At 43.0% G+C, this 21,422-nt stretch overlaps 1 protein-coding gene across 1 annotated transcript in view; it reads left to right on the top strand.

The window, feature by feature from the left end:
• adgra2 (adhesion G protein-coupled receptor A2) overlaps window positions 1-21,422 on the top strand; it is a 39,920-nt gene that overhangs the window by 15,441 nt on the left and 3,057 nt on the right. Inside the window, exons 2-18 of the mRNA XM_003452628.4 lie at window positions 3,076-3,147; window positions 14,079-14,150; window positions 15,081-15,152; window positions 15,252-15,323; window positions 16,398-16,561; window positions 16,965-17,178; window positions 17,348-17,512; window positions 17,616-17,814; window positions 17,919-18,068; window positions 18,158-18,319; window positions 18,576-18,776; window positions 18,938-19,127; window positions 19,790-19,998; window positions 20,077-20,201; window positions 20,285-20,408; window positions 20,488-20,636; window positions 21,209-21,298. Of these exons, the coding sequence (XP_003452676.1) occupies window positions 3,076-3,147; window positions 14,079-14,150; window positions 15,081-15,152; window positions 15,252-15,323; window positions 16,398-16,561; window positions 16,965-17,178; window positions 17,348-17,512; window positions 17,616-17,814; window positions 17,919-18,068; window positions 18,158-18,319; window positions 18,576-18,776; window positions 18,938-19,127; window positions 19,790-19,998; window positions 20,077-20,201; window positions 20,285-20,408; window positions 20,488-20,636; window positions 21,209-21,298 (2,430 nt within the window). The remainder of the gene's footprint in view (window positions 1-3,075; window positions 3,148-14,078; window positions 14,151-15,080; window positions 15,153-15,251; window positions 15,324-16,397; window positions 16,562-16,964; window positions 17,179-17,347; window positions 17,513-17,615; window positions 17,815-17,918; window positions 18,069-18,157; window positions 18,320-18,575; window positions 18,777-18,937; window positions 19,128-19,789; window positions 19,999-20,076; window positions 20,202-20,284; window positions 20,409-20,487; window positions 20,637-21,208; window positions 21,299-21,422) is intronic.

Genomic DNA, 21,422 nt, shown 5'->3' on the forward strand with positions numbered 1-21,422 from the left:
TCCACTACAACTGTGCTCCAAACATCAGGCTTTGGGGGATTATACAGCAGTGTCTAGGCCACGCAACTCCCCTGCGTTCCTGGAAATCTGCGCCTTTTGTTGCTTATGGGTGGAATTCGGTTAGCTCATTTTGTGTGCGCTGTTTATTTGCGAAAGTCAGCTTTCAAGTTTTAGCGAGATAATTGAAATACCGTGTGTGGAATGTGTGCTGGGTTTAGACCTGAATGCAACACACAAATAAATACATCTGTGCAGGTTTGGAGAATGCATATTAACTCAGTGTGTGATTATATGAAAGGAGGTGTTTTGTTCCTGTAGGCTTGCAGCTATGTGCACATGTGGGCCTTCAGAGCACACCAGAAACAAATGTGCATTATTCCCTGACTAATAGTTTTCTGCTTAATAAGCAAAGTCCAAAAGGAACTATCTGTATCTCAGCTGTCTGTGTTGAATTAAATGGCTTGTTTCTTTGCCAGATGTGACTTTCTCCTCTCCTATCTGCACTGAATTATTCAGGCAGTTCCGGATCTTCTGTAACTTTCATCTTGGGCCTGCATCCATTTATAGGAGAGATTTTGTGCCCAAAAGTCGAGCAAGAGACCTCAAGGCCCAGGAGTCACGGGTTCAAATCCAGGCTACACCACAAGAGGATTGCTCTCGTCTAACATCCTCTCTCTGCCTTAATAATAATGATTTATTTTGAGGAGTTCAGTGGGAATTTGTGAACATGACATGTTTGTATTTTTTCCAAATCTTGGAAAGGGGGGGAAAAAAGCTCAGATTTGGGATGACGTCAAAAACAGTGGGAGAGGCTTTACTTTCAGTATTACAGTCGTTATCATTTTTAGTGTCTTGATTGCAGCGCAGCTTGAAAATGCATTTTCTTTGCTTTTGAAATTTAGCTGATAATTGTCGCAAGATATTGGCTGAAGAGTCCACGATGTAGCTGTAGCAAAAGATGATTTACTCCCTACGTTTCCATTTTGCAATGCAGGCTTTCGACACTTTTAACTGTTACAGGAGGGAAGAAATGAGTCGGGCCAGCTCATGCTTGTATACTGAGATTGGACGATTAAATCCGGTCATTAAGCGGGCTGGAAGGCGCGGAGCTGAAGGCAGTGTTTTTATTGATGTGGCAGGAAACGGGGGGCTGTGCGCCGCTGCTGAATCTGTAAATCTAACGGACGCTTCACAGTGAGCTCCCTCTCTTAAAGCCGCACACACACAGCTTCACTCTCTCAATTAAGAACACACTTAATGTCACAAACAGCCCATTAAGAGCTGTGTGGCAGGGGCAATGATGACGTGAGACTAAAGGGTGTGTTAATGATGGCAGCCTGTCTCCAGGGTAGGGTCATGGCTGTACCCTGAGCCCACACTGAGCAGGATATAGACAGGTGTCTGAATCCGAGGTATTATAGTTTTGTATTTTCTTGTTTCAGTTTAGTTTCTATTGTTTGAAAATGTTATGATTTCATTAGTTTTGGTGTTCATTTTAGTCTTTTTAATTATTGTTGTTATATGGAGGGCATATATCAGAGTCAATATTCAGGAAAATCAGTGCAGGTAGTCCATTAAAGCCTCATTAGCTGTAATACAATTTTTACTAACAGATACTTAAACAAACAATATTTTCTCTAGATTTCTCTAATTTTAGTTAGTCTTAATTTTTTTGTTCAAAAGTCTAGTTTTTAGTTTAGTTTTGGTTAACTATAACAACCTTGGGTAGTTGGGATAGACCCCGCCCTATTGCAATCCTGATAAGGATAAGCAGAAGAGGATGGATGGATGGATGGATGGTGTTGCTCCATCATACTTGTAATTATGGTGACAGTAATGTGCAGCATATGGAGAATAAAGTGCTATCAATCCTGACCACTGGTGTTTTTGTGCACCAGTTCTCACCCAGACCTCCACTTGAACTCTTTGTGCACTATAAAAATGTCATTTTTCCTGAATTGGAAAAAATGGTGCAGTGACTGTAATTCAATACAGTAGCAGATTTGTTTCAACCATTATCTGCTACTCTCTTCTCACAAACCTTTCATGGTGTTTTAAGTAAATAAATTCTCGTGATGCATTTCTCCACCTTTCTCTGGCTAACACTCATTTATACAGGTTAGCTTTTCCTTAATCTCCTCTTTGTTAATCTTCCTCTTTATTTTTGGCCATAGTTTGCAACTATTTGCATATATGTGTGCGTTACAATGAATGATAGTATGGTTAATTATGTGTCTGTATGTTCAGACATGTATACTTATCTTTAATGTGTGGCTTTTATTCAAACTATGAAGCACTGTGTGTTTTGTAAAATGTCATACAATTAAAGTTATTTTTATTAAAAAGTAACTATTTTGTTGTAGCTTTTTTTTTTCTCTACAAAGAAGACAGTTAACTTGCTGCACTTTCCATGATCCATGCCTCAGACTAGAAATTTACCCTGTCATGCTTCTACTGTTGTCCACTGTCTCACTGAGAAAAGCATATTGTCATTGAAACTAGGGGCAGAGTGTCTATGTAACTTCTATAGCAGCCATTGCCTATTGCCTATGGCCACTCTCTTAGAGCTGAGTGATTGCTATATATATTATTATATTTTTGCATTTCCCTGTCAAACAGAGCGATCTCAGCCTCACTTCCACTCTGCCCTGTAGCATTTTGCCCTGTGCACTGATAAGAGCTCCAAAGGCCAAGTGATTTGCCAGCGGAGAAAGAGCCGTGGCCTGTGCCGCCATTTGTTTGATGTGGAAAGACATCCTTTTGATCTTAAAAAATAATAACTTATAACATGATTATCAAGATTGCAACCTCTGTCTTGATGCCCTTCTGTCTTATCATTTATTTGAAACATCTTTAGGTAATGTTAATGCTAATCTCTCATGTGACTGCAGCACTGAGTGGACATTTTCTTTGGCTTTTTTCCTCCTCCTGTGTCCTTCACAGGAAACCAGTTCTCTTAGCTCTCAAACTGATTTCCAAGATAGTGTTTGTCCTAATTTATGTTTCTGTGTTTTTTTTCAACCTATTTTTAACAACCGTGTGATTTGATTTTTTTTCCATTTTTTTAATTTACAGGATACTGAGCCACAACAAAATCCGAGTTCTGAGAAACGGATCCTTCCTTGGACTTTATGCCTTGGATAAACTGTGAGTATCCTTTTCTTATCGTCCTTTATTAAATGCCGTGCTTCTGCAGATGCTCTAATGTCATGTGTATTGTTTCCACTGGATTTATGTGTGAGCTGCTTTCTGGCTTGTCTCTGTCCCGGGCCTTGTGGAGACATACAGACAGGGTATCAGAGAGATCTGAGCAGATCTGAGCAGCTATGGCCCATCTATCCGATCACGGGCTTCATTCCAGGAGGGAGGATGATACACTCAGACTGGCTATCACAGACTTATGTTGAAAACTTCACATAATTACACTTCACTCCTCCATTATCAGTAAAGCCCCACTCCACATGACAAGATAAGGGAGATCTCTGGCAGGAGCTACGTGTTGGCAGCTTTGCCTGTGGCTTGCAGACAGTCTGGCCCTCTTTAGCGGCATCATAATCTCTCTATGAATGGGGTGTGAGACAAGTGAGAGATGAAATATTTTCTTAGGAATTTGAGGCGACGCACAGCGCCACTGGTGACAAACGGGAAAGGAACTATAGTTGGAACTGCCAGTGGTGACACATGGCTATAATTGCACGGCCTGTAAGACGATCCACCACCTTGGTCCAGACCACGATATTACGAAAACACATACAACCCTGTTTTCAAAAGAGCTGGGTTGCTTTGTGTATTGTAAATAAAAACAGATTGTAATCATTTTAAATAATTGAAATGACATATTCAATTGATAAAAGTACAAAGACCAAACATAAAATGTGTTTTTTGCTTTTTGGAAAAGAAATGTATATATCCATTTCAAACTTGTTGCCAGTAACATATTTGGAAAAACAAAAAGAAAGAAAAAGTTTGGCCGTCAGTATGTTTACAGCTGTTGGCTTGAATCTTCTTTTAATAGCGTTGTGTAAGTGTTTAGGAAACTGAGGAGGCCAACTGTTGTACATTAAGAAGCTAAATGTTTTCCCATACTTGCTTGACATGCAGGGCCTCCTTAGCTGTATGTTTCATTTCACAGTGTACCAAATGTTTCCAGCGGCTGACGGGTCTGGACTGCAGGCGGGCCAGTTAAAGCCCTGAGACTTGTCCTACACAGCCATGCCGTTATAACACGTCTGTCATATTTAAGTGGGAATATAAATTGATCAAAACCTGTATGCATCGTTCAGAACAAGTTACCCAGGCTGTGCACACTGATGCACAACAGCCATGCTATTACACATGCTGGCTTTCCTTCTTCAAATTTTCAAATTTTGACTTTTCATACCACAGGGCAGAGTTTGAATGAGCTTGGGTCTACAGACGATGACAGTGTTTCTGGTAGTTATTCAAAAAAATAAATCTTATAAATCATGTTCCCCAATGAATGAAATACAAACAGGATGGTTGAAGTTAAATTAATTAGCACCTACAGGCTACTGTGCCAAGCTCCCTGAATACTCTGATATTCTCATATTGTCCTTGAATCTACTGTATGTTTCACAACAAAGCCATTTTGGGGTTTTTTTCCACAGTGTGCTGTTTTACAGGGCATCCCAGTAAAGCTTTATGGCATATAACAACACATATGTTGCAGCTTCACTTCACAAACTTGGATGCTGTAGTCTGGCAGACAGGCTTATATTGTTGGCGAGGGGGCTGGTGGGTATGTTGCAAAGATATTAGTTCCACATGGCACTTCGAGCTGCCACCCATGAAGCTAACGAGTTTCTCAAAAACGTTGAAAGAAAGAAAAATATGGTAATTTGTTGCAGTTGTTAGCTTGTTAGTACCTACCACTGGAGTTCAGAGCAGATGTGCCAGTCGAGAACAAAAGCTATATTTGCTCAAATTGATGCTTTTTTTTTTCTAAAGTCTGGCATGAGAACACCATGGGTGAATAGTTTCAAGGCCAAGTTGTCAGTTTGCACCTCAGCAGTCTTGCACCGAGGACGCTGATAAAGCTGTTGACAGGAAGATCCTGAGGCTAATGCTACTTGTGTAGTAATGTATAGTAAATTAAAGCCTGATCTGTGGCTCAAAATGAGCCAATGTTGCTTATTTTTGTTAGTGTGGACAAGCCTTCTTGTAGCGCCATAGGGTCGGTGGGTCGGGTAACCTGAGCTCTCCCATGTACCTGGAGCAGTGATAAAAAACTAGCAGGAGGCAGCAGAGTGGAGGTTTAACTGAAAGAGCTTGGGAGAAAGACAAAAAACAGGCAGACCAACTCCTGGTTGTGCTCCACAGTGGGAGATGCAGGCGTCTGGCTGAGCACGAAATGTAAATCACACAGGCCTCATTTCACTCCTCCGCCTCCACCTCTGCTGGCTCGCTGACACACAGTGGTGGAGGTCCGCTCACTCACTCAGTCACTCACTCCGACATCTTCAACCTTTAATTGAGCCTCGGGCAGCTTATAATTACATCTGAGCTCATGGGAAATTTGCTGTCTGTTGTGAAAAATGCCACACTGATGGAAGGGTTTGCAGGGATGAATTCAGATATGAGCTTAGAGTGTGAGTTTTGTCTGCGCTTGTGAGATTTTGGTTTTGTTGTGTCTCCTCAGTCCACCACGGCTCTTCAGGTCTCCTCATTGTTTCCAGTATGGCGTCAACATGTGCTTGTCATTTGGAGCAGTAGTGAACAGTTACTCATATTATGTGGCCAGCGGTGTAATCAAAGGCCAGCCCACTGGGGCTGAGTAAACACACATCAGGGAATTACACTGCATCTCTTCCCCTACGTGACAAGGATAAACACAGTCTGCGCCCCCTAACTGCACACACACACACACACACACACACGCACACACACACACACACACACACACACACACACACACACATTGGGACACATGTTGTTGTGAAACACACACACACACACATTCTCATTTTGATATCTTAGTGAGGACATCAAATTGATATAATGCTTTCACTGGCCCAGAGGTGTCCAACTCCAGGCCTCAAGGGCCGGTGTCCAGCAGGTTTTAGATATCACCCTGGGTCAACACACCTGAATCAAATAATTAGTTCATTACCAGGCTTCTGGAGAACTTCAAGACATGTTGAGGAGGTACTTTAGCCATTTAAATCAGCTGTGTTGGATCAAGGACACGTCTAAAACCTGCAGGACACCAACCCTTAAGGCCCAGAGTTGGAAACCTCTGCCCTAGCCGCTTACCCTACCCCTAACTAATCAAAATGAATGCCTAACCCTAACCCATAGCCTAAACCTAACCATAACCTAATTGTAACCGTGACACTAAATCCACATTTTAAGTCTCAAAAATGCCTTCAATCTCGTGAGGACAGGCACTTTTGTCCTCATAAGTGACTGTTGGTCCCCACAAGTATAGTAACATTCCAATTTTTGGTCCCCACAAAGATGTCTAAACAGGTACACACACACTCGCACACACACACACACATACGCACACTCTCACTCTTGGCTCATCTCTGCTGTGACTTCAGTGTATACAGTAACCCTTGAGTGTGCTTCCTAGTATGGGCACCCTCTCTTCTGGCCCAGTCTAACAGGTCTCAGCAGACACACACTCACTTCCACACGCTCACAGCATACTTCTATTCAGAGCTGAATGCAGTCTGATCTGCTGTTATTAAACGGAGAATTCAGCTCCGGAGTAGAACACCCTCCTCCAGGCCTGGACAAGGCCGTGCAGCAATCTACACAGTTAGCCCTTTCATTGGGACAAACCTCCTCAAAGCCACTATTGCCTTCATAACCTGCCAAGCCACCCAAGTGCAGAGGAGCAATTTAGGATTGTTTGTTTTTTGCCCTCTTACTAGACTACTGTGTTTTTGTAGGTCTTTTAAACAGGCTTGCCATCCAATGGCTACATTTGGATCTTGGAATACTTCATTTCTTTCCAGCTCTTTGGATGAACACACTGGTTAAATCATACCTCGCCTCTGTGGCGGTGGTTGCTATGCGCAAAATAAGTCACTTTCATACACACCGTCAGACCTCTGCTCGTGTACTCGCGCACCTTTTGAGTACCTCTACCTCTATGCACACCCTTTCTGATGGAAGTTTTCACTGGCAACCCCACTAATGAGCCGGGACCTTTATGAGTTGTGGACAGATCCCAGCAGCCTGTCCTGCACTGATTTGAGGCAAGGTAATGAGAATAATGAGCAACGAGGGCCGAGGCAGTCTGGCTCCTTTCCAAATGGGCCCCACTGCACCATGGGACACAGGACAGGCAGGCAGGGCACAAGGGGCCCTCATTACTAAGGCCTGTTACCCTACAGCGAGAGAAGGAGCAGGGAGGGAGAGCAGAGGGCAACGATGATGATGGATGAGGGAGCAGCAGGGTGTTTGTAGTGGACAGGTCTGAAAGGCAGGAGTGAGGCTTGTGGTCAGGAGGCTCTAGGTGTTGGCAGCGTGGCTGTTTTTGTCAACAAGAGAGGCTGAGATGATCTCTACAGTGGGAATCTTTTAAACACTGCGCTTCTTTGGACTCATTGGAGTAAGCACAGAAAACATCACATAAGATAACCAAACACTTCTTGTTGACTCATTTCAGCTTAGTTTAAGTGTAGAAAATAAGGAGGTGCTCGAGATTTATGCTGATAACGCAACAAAATTAAGGGAAGCCTGAAATTAAACCTTGGGCTGGAACACTGTTTCTTAAAAATGTCTGCATGAGAAAAAATGCACAGTTATAGTGTTATGATTATGTGCAGGCCTAGGCCAATTCATATATGTTTGGCTTGATAGTATCTGTTCCGCAAAAGCAGAGGCAGACCATTCATTCACTCTTTGCCTGAAATCTCTCCGAAACCAACCTTGAAATCGCCTCTGCCATTCTGAGCGGTAGGGGTTAGGACGGAGTCCAACTTAAACAACTTTACCATCTGACATGAGGGACGCGGAGCCAAGATGGCTAAAGATGGTATGGTGGTGAGAGAGAGGGAAAGGGTAGATGAAGAAGGGAGAGGGAGGGAGCGAGGGTGAGAAAGAAAGCACACTCCTGCAGTTTGTCTTGTATAAATCTGAGGCCGTTTTCCTTAGCAGGAGATTTCCACACAAGCTGAGCAAATTACCTTGATGAGTGGGAACAAAGAAGAGGTGTGCCACACTGTAACACTTAAAAACAGTGGCGAATGTGTAGGCATGGCGAGATGGCAAGGAGCCCCTCTGTCTAGACTGGCCTGACTAAAAGAAAGGCTCAGATTGTACCAGCCCACTCTGGAGAGAGCTAAGGACAGCTGCTGTGATTGCACAGGGGAGTCTTGTTTCCCCCTTCACAGAAAAATGAACATTTGTTTTGGTGCATTTTTCCCGCACATGCCACCGGTTGGCTCCCGGTTAGGCAACAGTCACCTAATGAGAGTGCATGACCCATTAAGGGGTGGAGTGGGTGAGGAAGGGGTTAAGCGTGGTGGAGAGTGGAAACAGAAAGGGGGTGCTGCCGGAGTTGATAGACTCCAGATGTGTCTTTCAGATAAACTGGAGGAACGGGGTGTGTTTGTATTGCAAGCTTAGCCCAGTCATGGCTCTGGGGGTTTATTGAAACAGCGAGCAAACCCCCTCATAAGCCCATTACCAAATCATATGCTTTATATGCCAGTAACTCACTCTCACACACTCTTTCGGCAAACTCGATATGGTTTCAAGGGCATTTTCCTCAGGAGGAACTTGAGCTTTCTCTAGACCTTCTTCCCCCCCAACTTCCTTTTCTGCTTTATTTTTGCATCTCCCTTCTCCGAGCTCACTCGGGCTCTCGCTGTTCCTCCCCTTTTACACTCTCTACATGCTGCAGTCCACCTACTGGCTGAAAATTCACTCGCGGACACGAGCCACTCTTTTCATTGACAACCTGAACAAAAGGCACTTGTCCCTGCTGACTTCTCAGCTGCACATTGTTACTATATTTTTACTTAACTTTCTAATAAAGACTGAATGACCCAGATGAAATGAAAATCAAATGTTCTTAGCATTTTTTTTCACTGTATGTTCAAATCTATCCGATCTGATCTGATTTCTATTGTTTTTGATGCTTTGCATTCTGGTAGGTCTCATGAAAATCTGCCAAAAATGGGCACGGCACTCTTCTCTATGCTGCTCCTAAAGCCAGACCTGGAGTCAATCACAGTCCGTGGTTTCAGAGTTTTCCTTGGCAGAATAATCTTCATCTCTTCTTGCTACAGATTATAGGAACATATAACCAAGCTAGGAAATTTTACACTTCAAATAAAAGTGTGTTGCTATTTCTGCTCATCCCACTAACAACAGTGCAGCTGGACCCACGGTTTATGTTATGGTCAGTCATGGGCAGAGCTGCGGGCCTCGTGTTTTTGAACCATAGTACGGTCCTGGTGCTTGTTGTCCGAAATTGTAAGGAAATATTTTAAACGTGTCGTGCGGCAGCGCTACTGACAGAAAATCATAGAAAAGGTGTATTATGTGCGTAAAGTTTCTTGGCTGTGCTAGAATAAATGCTTTCCAGATGGCAAATAGCTGATCAGGTATATCCAATCTGAGAGGAACCAGAAAAAATTAAATAAATAATCTAGGGAAGGGGCAGCAAAGCAGGAAATTAGTAGAAAAACAAGAGCTCAGCAGATCCTGGTTTCCTGTTTTAGGGGGAAAGCAAGAGCACGTTGGGGTCGGTAGTTACAGAGCCCCATTGTGAGCAAGTGTGTTGTGGAGCAGGGGGGTGGGGTGTACGGGGACCATACGCAGGACCGTATTTTTTTCTTATTACTGAATCCTTTAACCCACCTGCCCCTCCCGACAAAGGAAAGCTACCTAGTTTAAAAAAAGAGAGAGAGAGAGAAAGGAAACTGTAAAAATAAACGAGCAAGGGCCTCTGTTAGACCCGCCAACCAGACAGGAAATGACACGCGGCACAAAAATGGTCTCCGCTGACCTCTTTCAGGAACCAAGGTGGCAGTTAACACCCCCCCTGCTTTTTTTCCATCATACCTTCAGACATGTTTGTTTCTGTCTTCGTGCTTTTTCCTTTATTGAGTCGCATACAGAGAAAACTACAATTAAAGTATAGAAATCACACCGCAATCCACTGACTTGCCATTAAAAAAAAAACCTAAAAAAAACCCTCCAGCAACAGGAAATTCTTGATTCCAGTCTGGTGATAATGAGTGGCCATTCCCCCGGCTTCAGTCATTTTCCCAGCTCCCTCCAGGGTTAGAGCCTAAACAATGTCAGCACTCCAGTTGCTGCTGCTGTGCTCCTGATAATGGAGCACTCCATGTCTGGAGCACTTTACAGACCATGTCTTCATTATTACCCTCTCGCTGCCCTACAAGCACGTCGCTCCTCTCCAGTCTGCATGGGGCCCAGGTGCTCATCCCCTGTATCCAACAGAGCAATGACTCTTCAGAATGGCAGAGGACCAGTCCCATTGATCAGGAGGAGTTTTGGGGAGGGGGCATTCTCAATGGCAGCCTCTGGTGTTAGGCCCAGCGGCGGCAGACAATGGCCCCTTTTGGATTTGGGAGCGAGCTTGAGTTTGTCACCATCTAATCATACGTGCCACATGTAGCGTAGGGAATAAAGCACTGCACTCAGAAGGTTGAAAAGCATAACTCAAAAAGAAAGGCCGTAGTGACCGTAACAATGTGTCGCCATCAATAAGCTCATCGAGCTTTTGGAAGAAATACATGCTGCTCCTGAGGAGGATGTTGAAAAACTAAAATAATAGCTACAATCTAAACTTTCAGGATTTTAGACAGTGATATTTTCATGGTCTGCAAGCATGAGGCTTTGAAGCATTCATTGTCTCTGCTGTTATCCTCTTCCTTGGTGACAGCTGTTTTCATCAGCGTCGAGGTCACTGAGCCGTGAAGCTGCTGTAAGATGGGGCGCTGGCTACTCCAGAGGGCACGCACACAAGTCATCGCCTGAGTGTGAAGCCTGCCACTCTATTTTCAATCTACTGTACTGAAGGTTTTAAATAGCCCTGGAAACAAATCGGACACTGTGAGCCAGTGGTGAGGGGCGGCTCCAGACATTTAGCTGGGATTGTGCCGGCGAAGTGCTTGGACAGTGCTTCAGTTCCTGTTTTCTCGGGTGTTTTCCTTCACATTTACCAGCCTGGTGATAAGAGAGGGGATCAGAGGCAGTAGTGTGTTAATAATCAGGTCAGAGCCCCTGAGCCAGACAGGAAATGCACATTGGCTGGATGCAGTTGGGATAAGATTCCTCTTGAGAAACATGAAATCAACACTGGCACAGTCACTATATAGTTCTGGCTTCATTCATTAGCTTGAATCGTACATTTTGCTCCTGTTTTTAAGATTTAAGACTTCCAAACCAGCAAATCAGAGAAAATAAAAGTACTGACTTGATAAAGGAGAACTAAATTATTTTCATAAGGTTTAATTTCATAACTTTCCCACATATAGCATCGTTGTTTGAATCGAAATTTAACTACCTATCAAAAACGGCACCCAAATATTTACATATCAGTGCACTGCAGCGACCGGCTCACCTTTAATAGCACATTATGCAGGGACAGAAGGAAGTGGCCTCCTCCAAAAATCAACAAACGCTTCATTGGTTTGGTTTGGTGTCCAGGCACAAATTTGAACTCAGTCTAATGTCCTGTGATAACAGCACGGCTAACATGTTTACGTACCTGTGTAAATGTATTTGGATTTGTTTGTGTCATTCTAGTATCATTTGTTGATTTTTGATTTTTTTTAGGTGTTTTTTCCACCAGACAATATAACAGAAGATAACACACCAGAAGAAATTTGTTAATTTAGTTGTTCTGTGCAGTACATTGCATTTATTCAGAAGCTAATTATAACTACCCATTATATTTTACTCGAGATCTTTAGTTAGCTGATCTGAGGACATTTTAAGCAGGAGAGATTTACAATATAAAGGAAAAGAAATAATGCACTGTCTTAATAATAAATGTGTTGTGTAGGTCATACGAGCAGTGTTATAGTAAACGGCACCTCCATGTGCAAGAAGGACGTGACAAAAAGAAGCATTTAAAGACGCAAGCCTTGAAACTGACACTTCTATCGAGCAACTGAATCCCAGCTTACAGCGACTCTGCGGCACTTTTGTGTTAGCATTTTAATCCAGCTGTAAGAGCACGTTTGAGTCCATACACATGGGGGGTAACACAGCAAAGTGTGTGGCTGTGCGCACGTGGAGCATGTGTGTGTCAAAGGGACAGACAGGGAGGGAGCGAGACAGATCTCAGGGAGAGGAAATAGTGGGCAGTGCCCCGTCTTTCATCGCTGCACTAATGAGCCCCGTGACACACAGACTGGAAACAGCAGTATTGTTCTTCCCCTGCCTGGGTCAACAAATTCTATAAAGCTAATGTCCCCCAGAAACACATGTATATTCAGAGTGAGACGCAGTAACACAAAGATTGCTACTTTATATTGTGACAGACTCACAATATAGTCCGGAGACACACACAAACACACACACACACAGATACTGAAAAGTGTAGCTGTTCTCTGTCAAACACCCAGATTGCTCTTTGATTTGATTGATGATATGCTTTTTTTTACTGCTTATTTAGAATCACAGAGGTGGAAATATCTCCACCTTTTAAAAAAGCTGTGAAATTGTTGCAAATGTTCTGACTGACAAGCTGGCACACACTCAAAGATCTGAACCGAGCAGACTTTAGCCTCTAGGTCTGGGGCCAATTTTTTTTTTTTGCTCCATCATTTCAACCGGTCTCCTGTTTCGAATCTAAATATGAGAGATGGCTTAGAAGGACCAATAGCAAAACCCCCTGATCTTTTTGAGCATGTCTCAGCCACACCGCAGTGTAATTTCTTTGCTCAAGGCATTTTCTAAAACAATTTTCCCGCCGTAGTTTAGCCAGAAAAGCTCATCTCTTGGAAAGCAGACAAAACAGTGGTTAAGAGACGCCTGAGGTGATGTGAAGCAGCGTGGTTGACAACCGCCGTGGAAGATAATGTTTTGTGGAAAACAAAAAGGACCAAAAGGTCCTCTGAGGTCTAACATAACATCGAAGTCTTTGTTAAAAAGAGAAATTGAGAAAAACGCAGCTGCTGCACTGATGCTCCTGTAAGGAAATCTAACTCTGCGACTGCTCTGATGGGAGCAGAAGTATTTCATGCTATAGGAACGTGGATAACATGTGCTGTTCATAACCATCCGTCTCCTGACCTCATTTAACCTTGCTATTCCCACCTGGCCAAAAAAAAGGTTCAAAATCTAATGTACAGCAGCTGATGAAGATGGGAGTTGAAGTCTTTAAGACTGGAGTGTGGGTGTAGCAGGGGAACAGGGTGGAGAAGTGCAGCGGATAGTATGAAATTAGATCTTCAAAGACACTTAGACAAATTATTATTTATGGTTTGAATTGGGTAAAGCTTATTGCGGGAAGGACAGTTTTGGAAAAAAAAAGAATAAATAAATAAATAACAGAACTTAGTGTTAATAGTTTCAGATTCCACAAGTGTTTTATGTGGTTGAATATCTCGCTAGTCTCAAGCCCAGGAGGCAGTTCGGATAATATTTCCTGTTTGTTTGCACAAATATCCTGCTGTGTCTCGCTGGACGAGCCAGGTTTAGGATGTGTGTCCCCGCTCCCATTCATTTAAACCTAACAGCGTCTTCTTTCAATGGTAAATGGTGATAGCATGCTTGTGGCTGTACTACTACTACACAAAATCCCTTAAAATGCTGCTGTCATTTTTAAACTTTCTTCTCTAAAAGGGTTAATTAATCAAGCTAGAGCCTCACAACTTTGCACCCCTTGAGGACTCATTTTATTACAGTGACATATCCAGTTAGCTGCTTCCCTTGATCCAAGTGTTCATGCTTAGCTCAGTAAATTAGCTCCAGCTACATATTGATTACAAAGATATGATTGCGGTACCAATCTAAACATCTCAGCTCTCAGTGAGAATACAAAAATGAAAGTTTGCAGTGCTCTTGTTGATGTGTCAGTATAATCCTTGCATGCACCTAACATTTTCTCTTTCCCCCAGGGACCTCAAGCACAACTTAATCAGCACCATCAAGCCTGGAGCCTTCCAAGGCCTCTCTGAGCTTCGGAAACTGTAAGTAGATATTAGCATGACCCACATTTCGCTCGGGTTCACAACTCAATAAACACAGAGATTTTAATCCTAAGGTTTAGTATAAGATGGACGGAGGTTATTTTGTTGCCCAGATTGGCAGTAGTCAGGAGAAAACCCACATATATATTGTTTTGGAAGCTCACAGATGTCATATGTCATATCAGGCTCATGGTGTTATTGTCACCATAAAAGCTTCCTTTGCTAAATGTTTCTGCAGAGGGGACACTGGGATGTCATCTGTGAGTCCCGCTTAAACCTCAGGGCTCCTCACACGCAATTGAATGTGACAAGGCGGCTGTTTGAGGCCGCTTGCTGCTCACTCATTGTGTTTTTGGACACCGAGGTCTGGTTGCAGCGTGGGTCCAAAGAGGCTCCTCGGCGCAGCGCCGCATGACTCCCTTTCCCTCCTCCCCCTTCTTGTGTTTTCCCTGCAAGGTCTGGGGCTTCTCAAAACAAACAGGGGGAGATAAACACATGCTCTGGACAGCTCTCTGCTGGGTAGTGTCAGAGGTACAACAGAGCAGATCCCTCTCTGACTGCAGATATACATCACACTCAGAGGTGGACAGCAGAACTGGGGCCCTGCTTTTACCCCAATGATGATAAACTCGTACTTGGGTCCCTTTGTCTCCTGATAAGGAGAAGTAGCCAGAACTGTTGGAACGCTTCTTTAACTTCCCAAATATTAAAATATATAATGTTGAATACAGCTACTTCATTTTTAAAGACATGAAAGGAGATCCTATACAAGTTATTGTATATGTTTCTTAGACAAATGATATTTCACATCAGTAGAGCAATGCGGCCACTGAAAGAGTCAAGACACCACAATCTGGTGCTGAGTGATTGAGAAAAGGCCTCTTAATTTGAAAATAACTAACCACATTCCTTTGTCTTTTACACTTTTAGTGACCTTTCCAACAACCGCATTGGCTGCCTGACTGCTGACATGTTCCAGGGGCTGACCAATCTTACTAAACTGTAAGAGGCAGATGAATTGATTCGATTAAAAAAAGTCCTCTATGAGTTACAGCAAGGCTATGAAGTTACACTGTTCATATCTAATTTGTGTTCTGTTAGGAACCTCTCTGGCAACATCATATCAACCATGGATCCAGGGGTGTTTGAAGAGTTGCCGTCCCTCAAGCTAGTGTGAGTATTAAACTCTGTCGGCCTTTCGTTCCCTCGAGGTTACCCTCACGGCATACCAATCCATAGTTTAACAAAATATTTTTGGACATTCTAGACAAAGATAACATTTATTTTCAGTTAATATTTATTTTCCCGTGTGTATGCCAACCATGTTTCACAGTGAAGCCTGTGTCAAAGCTCAAATAATCAAAGAGGGTTTATTTGACATGTATTTATTTTAATTTGGATATTTTCGTCTATACTGTGAATGCTTTTTTTAAAACTGAAAGCATTTCATTTATGCTACCGTAAAGAAACATTAAAGTTTATCTACAAACATTTCAAAACGGAACCACAGACTGTATATAAAAGATGGACATGGCCATGAGATATTTGTGAAGTGGCTGTTTTTAACCCGTGTGTTTGTTATTTTGTCATCTTGCGTTTGTGGAGTCAAAAGTGACCATATTAGGAGAAGAGAGTGGACTTGCAAAACACAGATATGGATATGTGCTAATTAGTGCTAACATTCAAATGAAATAATGTTAGAATAATGTTAGAATTTAACTCATTAAAATTGGAGCACAAAGTTCTTTGATGGTCTGTTAGTACTATTTACAATACAACACATTACTTGTCAGATAAATGCTTTAAAAAACACAAACAGGTGAAGTGACGCCTAGCTTTATCTGCCTGTGTCTGCACTTGCCTGTCACTCCAAGCAGGCACATCCTTATCAATGCATGTCTTTAAGCCTTTACAATATTTTAACTGTGGAGATCATTTTTAGCAGTAGCTATAGCTAGACACCATAATTGTTTCTGTACCAGGCTGTAAACATGTTTTTGTGCTGTAAAATTGAGCATTTAAATATTAGAGCAATAGTTTGAGTCAGCTTCAAGTGGACTTTGATTGTTTGCTTTTCATGTACAGTCCTGCCCATGTTTGATGAGTCAGTTCATTTCATTTTGCATCAAGCCACCCAGCATGTACAGGTGTGACATTTTGTGGCATTTCCTGTAGGTAAAAACTAGAGCGTAGTCAAACAGAGTGAACATGAAAACTCTCCTAAGGCACCATTGTTTCTCTCTTCAGGAACTTCAACTCAGACTACCTAACATGTGACTGCGAGCTGCAATGGGTCCCGAACTTCTTTCGCAGCAGTCCAGCACGGCTGGGGGAAGAAACCCTGTGTGCCTACCCCATGAGCCTGAGGGGAAAGCCCCTGCGTGGACTAAGGGAAAGCCATCTGAGCTGTGGTAAGAGCCTTGCAGCAGTGAGGCATATGAATGAGGCGGTTCACCACTTTATTTCAGGGAATGTTGCACTGTGAATGACAGCAACAGTTCACTCATTATGAAGTTCAAGCTCATCTCAGCTATTTTAAGGATTAACCGACCAAAAAAAGGGTTGAACAAAATCAATCCCCGCTGCTCTGCAGGGACATATTTCCAAAAGGCTCAGTGAGTTGTGTTGACAGCTAATCCTGTGGGTTGCATTTACCAATTGCTGCAGTCTGCATCCAGTCTGCTCTAGAACGGCAGACTCATAATAGCTTCTGTGGAAAAATGTAGCTGAGGCTTGGTAATGACAGAGCAGCACAAGCAGTTCCGAGCGATGTGTAACCCTCACATCTGCATCTTTTCCCACCGTGTTGCTCAGATGGTCCTCTGGAGCTGCACACCATGTCACTGCTGCCGTCTCAGCGTCAGGTGGTCTTCAAAGGCGATCGGCTGCCCTTCCACTGCGCTGCTGCCTTGGTGGACAAGATGACCACTTTACACTGGCGTCACAATGGTCAGCCGGTGACCTCCGATCCAGAAATGGGTGTCCAGCTGGAGAGCAGTGTCGTGCATGACTGCACCTTTATCACCAGGTGTGGTAAATAGAGCAATGCAGACAGAGTAGTAGTAGACCAGATGAGTTGTTTTCGTTTTAGTGCAAAGACAGTCCTGAGTTAAAAAAAAAAGGGAGAGGCTTTATTAGTTACAATACTATGTGTTAACGATGTGTTATAATGAGCTGTCACTATCATCTTTATCCAGTGAGCTTATTCTATACGATGTGCATGTGGAGGCCAGTGGAGAGTGGGAGTGTGTGGTTTCTACTGGGCGGGGCAACAAGTCTCTCACCGTTGAGATAGTGGTACTGGAGAACAGTGCCTCCTTCTGTCCAGAAGATAAAGTTGTCAACAACCGTGGGGAGTTCAGGTCAGTTAAAGCTTCAAATATATCCTATATATTATAATATGGAACATATGATATTTAAAAAAAAGATTCAGTGTTACCATTATTCTCTGGTATTTATCCACAGGTGGCCAAGAACTCTGGCAGGAATTACCTCCCACCAGTACTGCCTGCAGCTGCGTTACCCTTCTCTGTCTGTTGAGGGGGGCATGGAGCAGAAAAAAGCCTCTCGCTATTGTGACCGTACTGGAAAATGGGAGGATGGCGACTACTCAAACTGTCACTACACCAATGGCATCACACGTGTCTTGCATACCTTCATCCTGGTCAGTTGCAGCGCTGTCAGCATCATAGTATGTTGGTTCAATAAGCACTAGCAGCATGACGTGACTCCTTATGTCCTCACCATATTTCCGCTCTTGCATTTCAGAGGCCCATCAATGCATCCAACGTTGTCACAGTGGCACATCAAGTTCGCACATACACCCTGGAGGCTGCTGGTTTTACTGACTCGGTCGATGTACTGTATATGGCGCAAATTATGGAGAAGTTTATGGAATATGTGACACAGATAAAAGAGGTGAGGGCCCTTTAAGTAAAGACCTTGTTTAGAAATGTGGTAATATATTCTCCTTATTAAATCTCCGTTTAAATTTCTCTGTGTTCCAGTTGTTGGCGGTGATGGTCGAGATGGGCAGTAACCTGATGCAGGTGGATGACCAGATTCTCGCTCTGGCCCAGAGAGAGAAGAGAGCCTGTAGTTCTATAGTCAACTCCCTTGAGACATTGGCCTGGTCTCAGCTACACAGTAATGCTAAAGAATTTTCCATGGTGGGAACTGTTAACTGTTTTTTATATATTTATCATGAGATTTTCAACAAAGCATGCTTGCTGTGAAACCTGTGAAATCTATCTATAGTTCATTCATGCAGTAGGAAATGCATGTGTGTGTAATTTAGAAGACATGGTGCATGTCTTTAATCATATTTCTGTGTGAAATTGCCTGTGTAATACAACAAAACCCATAATAATGTTTAAATGACAGTGTCAGGATGTTTACCTTGCCTGGGTGACTTCATGTTTACAGATGTCTAAGAACATTGTGATGGAAGCCCATCTAATTCAACCTGCCCACTTCACTGGGATAACTTGTACTGCGCATCAGCAGCGTGAGGTGTCAGGGGGCAACCTGGGAATGGAAACGGCAGAGTCTGTCCATGAACCGCAGCTTCGTGTCCACTGTAGCACTGGTGCCCATAACACCTCTCTCAACAATTTTTTCCTAAAGGTGAGGCTTATGTATGCCTTCTTGCATCCGCCTGTTCTGTCTATTTCATTAATAACCGCATCATATAGTCACGGACAGTTTCGGTTTAATGAAGGATTTTGATACAATCAGCATTTGCAGCTTGGCTTCTTGTGTGACTTACACCTTTTTTAATTCTCCAGAATTCTGTAGCCTTGGCCTCGGTGACTCTTCCGGCTAATCTGTTTGCTTCGGATGCTGCAGCAGACTGTAAACTGCAGTTTGTAGCCTTTCGAACAGGCAGCTTTTTTCCTTTGACTGGGAACTCGAGCACCACTGCTGAACACTCCCGCAGACGCACTGTCAACAGCCCTGTTGTCTTTGTAGGCCTAGGTAAGGAAACCCTTAGTATATTAAAGAGACTCCTTTTATTCATTCAGTTATTTATTTATTGTATATTTAAAGTTAATGTTTCAAAGTTAAAATCATGGGACCCTTTTTATATTCTAGTTCATTTGGATGTTCTGTATCCTTAGGCATCATAACAAAATGCATTAGTGTAACTCTTCTGTTCTGTGAAAGCGACAAACATCATAATTATGCTTTGGGATGAACAAAGAACGAACCCCTTTGTGTTTATTTTAATTAATTAAATATTAAAAATCTCTTGCAGTCAAATGGGACAGTTGCTTTCTTCACCAAACGTAACCCGGGTATAATTTTTACAGATCTGAAACTGTGTGAAACTCAGTACAATGAAAGGCTACTTTGTTTGAGTCACTACACCAGAAAAACCTTGGGGCTGTTCTTTGTTCATTGCTTGTTTTTGCCTTGGCAAGTTTTTCTCTCTCTTTGCCGAGAGTCATTTTGCAAATTGTAGAGGCCAATCATGAAATATAAACAAAGCCTTCGATCCATTTTATTGCACTTATACCCCAGTTTATGTAATATTTTTACAAAAATAAGCAGATGGAAAGTAGAATGCATTGGGTATTCTATTCAGTAAACAGTAGGTTTTTATTTATTTATTTATTAATTTCATCCGTCTGTGACAGATGGTTGCAGCATGCAGAACAACTCAGACCCCATCTGGGTGTCACTCCGCCACTTGTCTCCTGGTACTGATGCCGTGGCAGCCCATTGGAGCCTTAAGGGACCGGAGAAGCAGGGAGGCTGGAGTCAGGAGGGCTGCCAGTTGGTCCGCAGCGACAGCAACACCTCCACCATGCGCTGCTCTCTGCTTAGCAACTATGCCGTTCTGCAGGTAGTTTCAAAAATGTAATGATTCATCCAAGATCAACATGGCTAAATGAGAGTTTAACTTGACTTCTGTGGTTTCTAGGAGGTACCTGACTTCCCTAGCTCCCCACTGACTGTGAGGGTGCTCCATCCAGTGGTCTATGCCTGCACTGCAGTTCTGCTCCTTTGCCTCTTTACTATCATCATTACACACATACTACACCACAGGTACTGCAATGTATTTGCAACTTCTTGGTGCTATTTATTTATTTATTGCTGTTTTATCTAATTAGCTTACTCTCCTCCCATAGTTCAATATGCATATCAAGAAAAAGTTGGCACACGCTGCTGAATACCTGCTTCCACATTGCAATGACAACAGCGATCTACGCAGGCGGCATAAGCTTAACAAGCTATCCAGTTGTTTGCCAAGCAGTAAGTTTTGAATTTCAAGTATTGCATTTTTTTAGAGGCATTTAAACTTGATGTCTGATCTGACTACATTACGTGACAGGTTGGCATTGCCTTGCATTACTCCTCGCTGTCAACCCTGCTGTGGATTGGAGTCAGTGCCAGGGTGATTTACAAAGAGGCTGTGTGGAGAATGCCCCAGCAACCAGATGGAGAATCTCCTGTTCCGCCTACGCAACGACCTATGCTCAGGTCAGTGAACAAGATTGAACTCACCTTCACCCACTTCCTTTACTGCGAGATTATTGTTTGTTGTCAATAAGGTTTGTGTTTTGAGCAGATGCTGTAATTCTCATGTGTGACCACCCAAAGTGTGCATGATCAAAGGTGGTTATTGTGCCCAATGGCTATGGGGAGGGGGAGGGCGGAAGGGGGCATGAGACCACCATAAGAGAATGAGTGGGAGTTGTCATGAATCTGAGCATATCTGTCATATCCAGTATTCCTGATTTTTTTCTCTTACTGCTTTCCTTTCCTGTGATCTAGAGGTTGTGCTCATACTACACTGTGCCTCTGACCTCCAGCCACCATTTGTTGCCTATTCAGCCATATTAGATGAGAACATAGATTCTCTGTGCTGACCCATGTAACACTGTGCCTACTAAGACAGCCAAAGATCATAAAGCCCTGCACATGAAAGACAGCCAGGCATACATTAAAACACCAAAAGGAAAAGAAAAAAGATCATGGCAGCCAAAGGTCAAACATGCACAAATATCGCTTTTTATCTCATGAGTTTGATATGTGTCTCTCTGTTATTCAAGGTTCTATTTGATAGCTGATGGTGTTCCTCTCATCATTTGTGGGATCACAGCAGCTGTCAATGTTAACGACTATGGAGACAACAGCCCTTAGTAAGTGCCTCTCTTTTTATCCTTGAGCCATTTGGCCCTTGACTTTGTGTTGTTTGGATTGCTGCTGAAGCGAATGACACACAAAGATGTCCTTGTTTTGTGCTGACTCTCCTGCAATCTTTTC

Source organism: Oreochromis niloticus, linkage group LG12 (assembly GCF_001858045.2).
Source record: "Oreochromis niloticus isolate F11D_XX linkage group LG12, O_niloticus_UMD_NMBU, whole genome shotgun sequence".
Classification (NCBI taxonomy): domain Eukaryota; kingdom Metazoa; phylum Chordata; class Actinopteri; order Cichliformes; family Cichlidae; genus Oreochromis; species Oreochromis niloticus.